Raw genomic sequence first — 10868 nt, 5'->3', positions numbered from 1 at the left:
TATTGTCTTTTGTAAAGTTACTAGTGCTTATTCATTAGGTACTAGTATTTATTCATTAGATACTCATACTTATTAAATACTAGTAGTTATTTATTAGATACTAGAACTTATTAATTAGACACTAGTATTTATTTATTAGACACTGGTACTTATTCATTAGATACTAGTACTTAATTCAATAGTGACTAGTAACTTTTATATTGTTACTAGTCACAAATGTAATATTTTTGCTATTGACTTCTATGGGGATCCGTCATTGAGATATCAACTATTGAGTTTTGAGTAGTATGTATTCCACTAGTGACTAGTACTTAATTTGTATGTACTAGTAGTTATTCATTGGGTACTAGAATGTATTTTTAGATACTAGTACTAATTCATTAGATACTATTAAATAGACACTAGTACTTATTCACTAATGAAGTACTGGTCCGAAGGAACCAGTTCGCGGAAAAGAACCGAACTTCCCATCACTACTGGTGATCTGAAAACCGAGAACGAGTCAGTTTATTGTTCGTTATCTGGCTCGGCTCGGTGTTCATCTTCAGTTCTCTCTTCACAGCAGTTCAGTCAGTGTACTGTTTGAGTCAATGAATTACTCCGGGATATTGTTTATATTAACTCAGAGGGGGTGTCAGACACATTAAAAAAGTTAACACCTTAAGTCATTTGTGGATTAATGCTTATTGGAGAAGCGAACCGTTTAAAACGATTCAGTTCGATTTGGTGAACTGGTTCAAAAAGATCCGGTTACATCGAATGATTCGTTCACGAACCGGATATCACAAACTGCAGTGAACACGCTCACAACAGACACAGAAGAGAAGACAATACTGAGTAAAGTCGTAGTTTTTGCTATTTTTTGACCAAAATGTATTTTCGATGCTTCAAAATATTCTAACTGACCCTCTGATGTCACATGGACAACTTTGATGATGTTTTTCTTACCTTACTGGACATGGACAGTAGACCGTACACACAGCTTCAATGGAGGGACTGAGAGCTCTCGGACTAAATCTAAAATATCTTAAACTGTGTTCTGAAGATAAACGGAGGTCTTACAAGGTTTGGAATGACATGAGTTATTAATGGCATTATTTTAATATTTGGGTGAACTAACCCTTTAAGAATCAAAAAGTTCTGCTGGCAAAAAAATATAAAATCAAAAAATATAAATATTATCTTAAAGTCATTAGTTATTTTCCTATCAATACATAATTTATGTATAAAGCCATGGATTTACAGTAGGCCTACTAAGCGTATTGTAACTTCAACCCTGATACTACATCATTAATTGATAACTGAAGAATGGCACGAAGCAGTGGATTAGCTGATGCTAAGGATTAGACATAACAAGGAATAAATTAATTTTAAGATAACAATGTAACCGTAAAAATAATGTAAATATGGATCTTCCTAGTTCTGTTCATATTTGTTTACATGTGCACTAGAACGGTTTGTAAGTCTGTATTGCTGCTAGATCTTAACTTTCAATGTACAGCTGTGCAATAAAGTGGTTCTATTCTATATATTCAATATAATTAAAGTTTGTAATATATTTAACTTAATACAGTAATTGTCAGATAAAATACAATTACAAACATTACAATGTCTACCATTGCCTTTTAAATAACATTGTTACCTTTAAAATTGTTATATTGCAAAGCAAAATATATTTTACATGCAGTAATGCACATACATCTTCAAGAAACATCTAAAAACACATCGCAACACAGTTGACCCTCGAACTCAAGCACCCTCTATTATAATTTTATATTTTTTTTGTCACTTGCAATCTAGATTTTCTAGCTGCTTGTTTTTCTAATATATATATATATATATGATGAGCAGAAGAAAATTCTTTCAAAAACATAAAAAATAGTAATGTTTCCAAACTTTTGGTCTGTACTGTGTGTATATATTTATTTTTTATGAGTTATAAAAAAATTAGATATTTGAATTCAAAAACCCCACTGTCCACATGTCTCAAAAAAACAGAAACATGACTAAATCCTCTTAAAACCATTGAGCAAGACATTAAGGCAACTGAAACAACCACAAATGAATAACAATTACTAATTTTACAAAACAAAAAAATGCCAAAGGGATCATAAAGTTGTAATTATAAATACTAAATAAGTGGGACTACTGCATAAAGATTTAATCTGCTTTGGTCCACACTGCAAAACAGTACTTGTATTAAGTATTATTGAACTTACACAGTACAATATTAAAAGTGATCGACATCAGATTTAGTTTTTTTATTTGATAAAAAGACAAATGATTCTGTCAGAGAGAAGGTGATACCTGAAAAATTGACATTTAAAACTGCAATAAATAAAATCCAAATTAACAAAATCCTTGAATATAAACTATTAATGTACTATAACAAACCAATCAAATCAAATCAAATCCCCAAAATAATATTCCCAACATAAGTGTATCCCCAAATGCGCTTCAGTGGTGTAGAGGTCACTGCAATAGAAGAACCACTCCACAAATGAGTCTTCAGGAACCAAACGGCCAACTGGGACTGAGAAGAAAAATGTGCGTCTTTAGCATGAGAACCTGAGAAATTGAGTTTGTGGAGTGTGATGATCATTTCAGAAGATCCACCAAACTCAATTCTCTGAAAAGAAGAGAGGGAAGAAAACCCCATTGAAAAATCAGACCCTCAAGAGCCATTACTGAGAATGGCACACAGTTCTCTGGGCTGACTTTGACCTACAGCGGGTTTGTGCTGTGCTCGAGTCTCACTGATTGACAGGATCCTCCAGAAGTCCATACTTGCCCTCAAGTACCTGAACTGTAGCAGAGAGAGCACTGCAAGAGAGAAGAGACAGTTCATTTGGAGTGGAGACGTGCAACTACATAACTAGTAGACTAGTGAAGTCAGCTGCTCTGTTTTGGGTCAAAGACAAATGTCAAAATACGAGTGCAATAATGTTACATTTTCATTCAGGGAAAATAATATTTATGCAAATATTAAACACTTATTCTGATCTGCACTTATTATAATATAATCACATTTCTTCATATATTAAATTATTACAAAATTCTTGCTGACCAACGGGCATCATTTACACTAATTATTTTCTGCTCAGAAAACACACAAAATTAAATAGGACACACACAAAAAAAAAAAGAATTTAATTGAAATTATCATTTTAAGGCTGTATTAAACATAGTTTTGAAGCCTAGAAACACCTATTCTTCTTTGACCAATATACATATACAATGTCAAACACAAGATTTAGTTTTTTACTAGTGGGTGCAGGACACTGAAGTTGATTAATGCAAGTGAGGAAAGCAAAATAAAGTCATCTGTGACATTCGAATACCCAAAAGTTCATCATACAGCGGACTGTCAGTAAAAGTGATAAACATTTGGGAGAAAAACTTCTTCAGACACTTTGAGCAGACCATGTTTTGCTTGTGTGTTATTTGACATTAATCAAGATTAATTTGTTCTGACAATTTAACCGTGTTCTTCTGATATTTATTACCATTTTCTAAACTAGAGAGAATAAATTGTGGTAATGTGTTACCATTGTGGTAACATTGGTTTGACTGTATATAAAGAATATGGATCATCTCAAATAACTGCTCTACAGCTGTGTTTTCAGGCTGACTGGATAACAATAAATAAACTATGCAAAACTAGAATGTGGTGTAAATGCTCACCATCCCGGTCTGATTATACGGTATCTGCCACACACAGACAGATCCACAACTGTTGAACCCAAACGGCTTTTATCTCCAATCGGACCACCATCCACCACAACAGCCAGACTGGGCCACAGATCCTCAAACTCCTGCAGAACACCACCAGCACGTCAAACACAACCTGAAGCCCATCAAGAACGGATTCTGTGCTCTGTAGTTCTGTACTTACGCTAGCAGCTACTGTACTGGCTTGTGTGCTGACGTTAGCACTGGTGAGAGCAAGAGGCTCGCCGCACATCTGACAGAGACGCCTCATGAACGGATGGTCTGGAATACGAACCCCTATGAGCTACCGCACATAAAACATTAGATGATACAGTCAACAAAAGATCTACACACACTGCATTAACTAAAGGCCCCTTGTGAAAAAGAAGTGTGCAAAACTGTATTGAATGAGCACTTGTAGTGCACTGCAAATCATACATTTACAGGTGCATCTTAAATTAGAATATCGGGGGAAAGTTAATTTCAGTAATTCAACTCAAATTGTGAAACTCATGTATTAAATAAATTCAATGCACACATACTGAAGTAGTTTAAGTCTTTGGTTCTTTTAATTGGGATGATTTTGGCTCACATTTAACAAAAACCCACCAATTCTTAAATATATTACAATACTTCATAAGACCAATAATATAAAATAAAATAAAAACCATTTTAGTGAATTGTTGACCTTCTGGAAAGCCTCAATTCGGTGTGACATGGAGATGATCAGTTTGTGGCACTGCTGAGGTGGTATAGAAGCCCAGGTTTCTTTGACAGTGGCCTTCGGCTCATCTGCATGTTTTGGTCTCTTGTTTCTCATCTTCCTTTTGACAATAGCCCATAGATTCTCCTTGCGTTTCAGGTCTGGTGAGTTTGCTGGCCAGTCAATCACACCAACACTATGGTCATTCAACCAACTTTTGGTGCTTTTGGCAGTGTGGGCAGGTGCCAAATCCTGCTGGAAAATGAAATCAGCATCTTCAGAAAGCTTGTCAGCAGAAGGAAGCATGATGTGCTCCAAGATTCCTTGGTAAACGTGTGCAGTTACTTTGGTTTTCAAAAAACACAATGGACCAACACCAGCAGATGACATTGCACCCCAAATCATCACAGACTGTGGAAACTTAACACTGGACTTCAAGCAACTTGGGGTATGATCTTCTCCACACTTCCTCCAGACTCTAGGACCTTGGTTTCCAAATGAAATACAAAACCTGCTCTCATCTGAAAAGAGGACTTCGGACCACTGGGCAACAGTCCAGTTCTTCTTCTTCTCCTTAGCCCAGGTAAAATTCCTTGGACGTTGTCTGTGGTTCATCAAATCTCTTGACACGTCTGTGTGTGGTGGCTCTTGATGCCTTGACCCCAGCCTCAGTCCATTCCTTGTGAAATTCCTTGTAAAATTCTTAAATCTATTTTGCTTTACAATCCTCGTAAGGCTGCGATTCTCTCAGTTTGTTGTGCATCTTTTTCTTCCACACTTTTTTCTTCCAGTCAACTTTCTGTTAACATGCTTGGATACAGCACTCTGTTGACAGCCAGCTTCTTTTGCAATGAATGTTTGTGGCTTACCCTCCTTGTGAAGGGTGTCAATGATTGTCTTCTGGTCAACTCTCAGATCAGCAGTCTTCTCCATGATTGTGTAGCCTAGTGAACCAAACTGAGAGACCATTTTAAAGGCTCAGGAAACCTTTGCAGGTGTTTGAGTTGATAAGCTGATTGGCATGTCATCATATTCTAATTTGTTAAATGTGAGCCAAAAATCACCACAATTAAAAGAACCAAAAGACTTAAACTACTTCAGTCTGTGTGGATTGAATTTCTTAAATACACGAGTTTCATAATTTGAGTTGAATTCCTGAAATAAATGTACTTTTACACTAAATTATAGTTTATCGAGATGCACCTATATATATTTAAAGTTCTTGCAGATATTAAAGGGTTACTCCACCCAAATTTTGTCATTAATCACTTACCCCCATGTTGTTCCAAACCCGTAAAAGCTTTGTTTGTCTTCGGAACACTATTTAAGATATTTTGGACGAAAACAGGTAGGTTTGAGACTGTCCCATAGACTGCCAAGTAAATAACAGTGTCAAGGCCATAGACAGTAAAAGAAATGGACACAGCGACCCCATTGGAACTCAACTGAGACAATTGAAGCCCATTTTTAGCGTTTTTTAGCACTTCCGTTTCTGATGCACAGACTCAAACGAAGCTTGACGACGTCAGCAACCTGTCTGCCAGATGTAAATCTTCTAGTAGCTGTGCGTGCAAACTACCATCGTTAATCTTGCAGAGACGGCGAGCTTGAGCGGGGAGTTCTTTGTCGTGAGTGAGCAGGAGTAAGTATTATGATTAATTATTTTGTATAGTATTTTAAAACGTAACGCCAGTACGCCATATTAAGTTAATTGCCTGCGAGCTTCTCCACCTGTCTGTACGGTAATGCGACAGAGAGTCGCGTGGTTATGACGCAATCGTTAGCCTATTTTTTTACAAAAACTGTTTCTACGGGGCCATAATGTAACATAAAAGGTAATGGAGCCGTTTATACATTGTTGTGTATCTTTAGAAATAAGTAATGGACAAACGGAGTCTTTAAACGCCTCAGATGTAAAGTTATTCGCAGTCAAGGTGACGCCAAAATGAATGGGAGTCAATGGGAATGCTAACGCAAGTGAAGTTCTGCTACAAGATGGCAGCACACAGCCGACTTCAACTTCCGGTCGACACAAAAACACAAAAATAAGTTGATTTTTTAGGAAATCAACTAATGGCCAAGACTGCAGACCTCACACTCTCTCACCCTCACGTTCTCTGCGCATAATGGTTTAAATGAACAAACAAATTTTTGTGCAAGCAATTTAAGGTCGCGACTGTTGTCCCAAATATAGCGACTCCCCGAAGCCTGCCCCATCCGCGATACTGATCGGTCACGTGTCCTTACTGAACGAAATTATTTGATCGATTATGGCCTCTTGTCATGTTGCAGACAAAGAGCTTGTGGTGGGCGATGCAAAGTAACGTTAAGTGTCAAGACGTGACTGTTTAGCAGGAGTTCCACACTCATTTGGGTGCACATTTTTGAGATGTAACCTCATGTTGCTAGTGGTTGAATGGTATGCCAAATGTATCTTAAATATAGTTTGCATACAACTTTATCTCGCGGGTTAACAATTTTACCTCACTTTCTCTGCTGCGGTCGAGTTGGGCTCTGCATTTGCTGGCATCTTCCATGAAGACGCGTCAACTTTCAGCAGTGATGCTGTGCCAGACAGTGCGACTCCTGTGACCTGTCCCTGAACCCTCAGGCGCGCTAGCGTGCCCACTCGCAAAGCAGCCAAACACACCTCTACTACCGCGGGTGTTTTTTTCCACTTTTTTTTTTATTCGAATATTAATTTTCACCTTCGAAATTCGTTTTTTTTTTACTATTCCAATACATATTCATATTTAGAATATTCGTTGACAGCCCTAAAATACACGTAAAAAAAAAACTTATCCTTGTGGCGCAGCTGATACAGAAGAGTGCACGCCATCTGTGTACAGCTCAAATTTGCCAAAATGGCACTACACAAATTTAGAGAGACACAGGAGACAAATTGTTGAATAAAGCCGTTATTTTTGTTTTCTTCGTGTACAAAAAGTATTCTCGTCGCTTCATAATGTTACAGTTGAATCAATGATGGCAGATGGACTATTTTGAACATGTCCTTCATACTTTCCTGGACCTTGACACTTATTTATTTGGCAATCTATGGGACAGTCTCAAGCCTCACTGTTTATCAAAAATTTCTTGAATTGTATTCTGAAGACGAACGGAGCCATTACAGGTTTGGAACGACACGGGGTAAGCGATTAAAGACAACAATTTTGGGTGGAGTAACCTTTTAATTATAAGAGCACATGAGTGTATCCTTACACAAAAAGTGCATTATGTAATAGTGCCAAACTAAAAGTTTTATAGTAAATTTAAATAATTTTAACAACCTTTTGTTATGCTTTCAAAAAATGTCACTTATTTTGATGAGTTGATGGCATACTAAAGCACAGGCAAAGTGATTAATAATACTAAGTGTTCTTTAATAATACAGTTAACATATGTACTAAATTGCAACTTCATTAAAAATGTGAAATTACCAATTTAAATAAATGACATACAAGTTTCAACAGAAATGTCATTAAAGTATATTTTAGGTGACCATAATTCATCAGTACATCTCTAACCAAATTTCAAATATAAAGTAATTATGAAATTTCATCTAAGTTCTTATGTATTCACCTATATGGAGAATAACTAAAGCCAACCTTGGTAAAGGGATTGAGGTCTCCATTCAGTGTGGAGGATCGTTCCAGAACGAGTGTAACAGGTCCAGGCAGCAGATCTCTGAGCAGCTCCTCCTTCACAGACACCGAACAGAACCTGGAAGCATTTACAGCACAAACACTGTACTGGGACTGTATCAGAGGGTTATACCATGGTATTCTCTCACACATTACATATAAAGTTACACTTACAACTATTTTGTTGAACTCAAATTACCATGGTGAATTTTTTTTTTACTGAAACAAAACCATGGAACCTTAAAAAAAATGTACTCATTAAAATACAATAGCATTAAAATAAGTCTGGGTTCAGAATATTTACTTGCAAAAAAAAAAAAATACTATGAGATATTTCTGTGATGCGCAGCTGTATTTTCAGCATCATTCCTCCAGTCTTCAGTGTCTCATGATCTTCAGAAATCAGAATAATACGGTGATTTACTGCTCAAGAAATATTTCTGAGAATTATCAGTGTTGACCCCAAACTTCTGACCAGTAGTGTTGAAGTAGAACTGTGAATAAACCTGTAGATGTCCTGTATTTCTCCGACACAGATGGCTAGAGGTTTGTCTCCATTCCTTCCTTTGATATCATAAACTCTCCTGACGGCCGCTGAGTCCTGGGCCACACAGGCCAGACCGTAGATGGTGTCAGTGGGGACGGCCACGACCTGCCCGTCCTTCAGAGCCGTGACTGTGGCCCTCAGGATCTCTGTCCACTCTGTCACAACAAACAAACACACACCAGACGATTATAAACCCACACGCACATCCCAAGGGCTGCATACTCTTCTAAATATTGACTTCAATAAATTTTTCACATGATTGACACAATGTTTTCCTAATTAATGTTGTTCAGTTACTTTGACAATCTTTTTAGTTTAAAGCGCTATATAAATAAAGGTGACTTGACTTGAATACTCCTAATTATTAAAATATAAGGATCACATTTTATTTATGAATTCAATCTATTCTATAATTTTCATGTCAATCAATCCTACAATGAAAACCACAGCATTTCTTTCTTCATAATTGTATAAAATGTTATTCTGCATTTAAAACATAAATACCTAGCTATTGGATTGACAAATATTTTGTCTCTTTTTGTTAAACTAATGCCATAAGTAATTGAAGCGGTCATTCCCACCACAGCACGTCACTCAGGGTAAAGAAGCTCCTTACGTAGCACAACTCGAAATGATACTGTGACGGGAATATTCAAGATAAATATCAAACGTTGGACATTTTAGAGACAAATGAGATGACTGGCGAGTGTATTTTATGAAGAGAGTTTATATGAGTGTTGTTGTATGGACTGGAGAAGCTCTTACCCTGCTGCTGTTGTGAGCTCAGATCAACGGAGCTCTGCGCTGGTAACGTTAGCCGCACGCCTCTCGTCTTCAGCTCTTTACACATGCTGACGCTCTTAAACCACCGGTTTACGGTGTACGAGTGAACGTGGAAACCGAACCGCGTGCTGGCCGAGCGAATAAAACTGAAGAAGACCATAAGCAGCCATAGACAGCATGCTTTCATCAAGTAGGCAGCCACGTTTCTTCTTCTTCTTCCTCTTACTCTTCTTCTTTCGGGTTTAATGGCGGTTGGCTAATCTCAAAGGCGCATTACCGCCACCTACTAGACTGGAGTGTTGGTATTAGAATGACATCAAAGGAGAGGTGAAGAAAAAATAAATAAGTAAATAAATACAAATAAAAACCTTCACAAAATCAAAATTCCTTCCTATTAAATTATTTCACTTAACCCAGTGTTTTTCAAAAACAAAATTAATAAATTGTGTATACTCCCAGATGATTTCCCTAATAAATGCTCAAGTCAAGTGTCATGCTTTGTTCATCCATCTGTGCCTTTAATTCTGCCCTATCTTCTTCATATTTTTTTTGCAGTCTAACAGTATATGCTTCGCTGTCTCTTGCACATTACACTCAGTGCATAATCCAGTGGGATGTTTTCCTATTCTGTGCAATGTTGCATTTAAACCAGTGTGACCCATTCTAAGATGTGAGACTAACATCTACTCCCTTGGGCTTCTGACCTTCCTCATGCTTGTTACTACTTGATTTTGTATGCTGTATAGATGACGTCCTGTATCCGCTGTGTTCCAATATTCTTGCCATATATTAAGTGAATGTTGCTTTATGATGGTTTTGACCTCTGCTCTACTCATTGGTACTTGTACATCTACTGTTTCATGCTTTATAGAATTGTTTGCTAGCATATCCACAACTTAATTTCCTACCACCCCCACATGGGCAGGAACCCAAAGGAAGTAGACAACCACTCCCTTTTTATGAAGTGTGAGAAGCAAGTGAAGTATTTGATAAATGAGGGATATATTGGAGAAAAAGTGTGGGAGTGTGGGAACTAGCAACATAAGGAGACAAGAAATGCAAACAAACATGTTTTTCTTGGTGGGGCAGCTAAAGGGTTAAATAAATGTCCATACTTCAGAAAACACTGAAGATAAAAAAACACTCAGTTAAAAGATTTTCCAGCAAATCAGATAAATTGCTATTTAATGTGTGTTTTTGTTGTTGTTGTGAAAATCACTGTTTTAATTAACGGATTAATGCGTTTCTCAAACAGTGCCCTTCTCTGACACACCTGGAGGCTCTTGATGGCCAAATCTGATCCTGAATGACCTGCTGGAAATTGAGAAGCAGGTTGCTGTAGGTGTTTAATGTTGTTTTACAGTGTTTCGTTTAAAAAGGCTGTTTGCAGTGCTACTCATTCAAGTGTTTATTTTGGCAGGAAAGAGGAAAATGCATCATTTCGAGGAGTTGTTTCCTTTCAGTATTTGAGATCTACAAG

The 10868-nt window shown here is 37.1% G+C and overlaps 1 protein-coding gene across 3 annotated transcripts; it reads right to left on the bottom strand.

Annotated features, from left to right (window-relative positions):
• Nucleotides 1-2246: 2246 nt before the first annotated feature.
• Nucleotides 2247-9623, bottom strand: yrdc (yrdC N(6)-threonylcarbamoyltransferase domain containing). Of its 3 annotated transcripts, none has more exons than XM_052618953.1 (7): nucleotides 9371-9623; nucleotides 8565-8760; nucleotides 8023-8137; nucleotides 3896-4015; nucleotides 3685-3815; nucleotides 2729-2823; nucleotides 2247-2533 (listed from the first exon to the last, which is right to left on the bottom strand). In XM_052618953.1, the coding sequence occupies exons 1-6, from the start codon at nucleotides 9573-9575 to the stop codon at nucleotides 2754-2756; spliced, it is 837 nt and encodes a 278-aa protein (XP_052474913.1). In that variant the 5' UTR covers nucleotides 9576-9623; the 3' UTR covers nucleotides 2247-2533; nucleotides 2729-2753. The 3 variants fall into 3 exon arrangements, with proteins under 3 accessions (XP_052474913.1, XP_052474912.1, XP_052474911.1); XM_052618952.1 differs by having other exon boundaries at nucleotides 2247-2629; nucleotides 9371-9622; XM_052618951.1 differs by having other exon boundaries at nucleotides 2247-2823; nucleotides 9371-9622.
• Between the last annotated feature and the right edge of the window lie 1245 nt (nucleotides 9624-10868).

The sequence above is a fragment of the Carassius gibelio genome, chromosome A16, assembly GCF_023724105.1.
Source record: "Carassius gibelio isolate Cgi1373 ecotype wild population from Czech Republic chromosome A16, carGib1.2-hapl.c, whole genome shotgun sequence".
Classification (NCBI taxonomy): domain Eukaryota; kingdom Metazoa; phylum Chordata; class Actinopteri; order Cypriniformes; family Cyprinidae; genus Carassius; species Carassius gibelio.
Note: the sequence above shows the minus strand (reverse complement) of the source record. Positions and strands in the feature narration are given on the sequence as shown.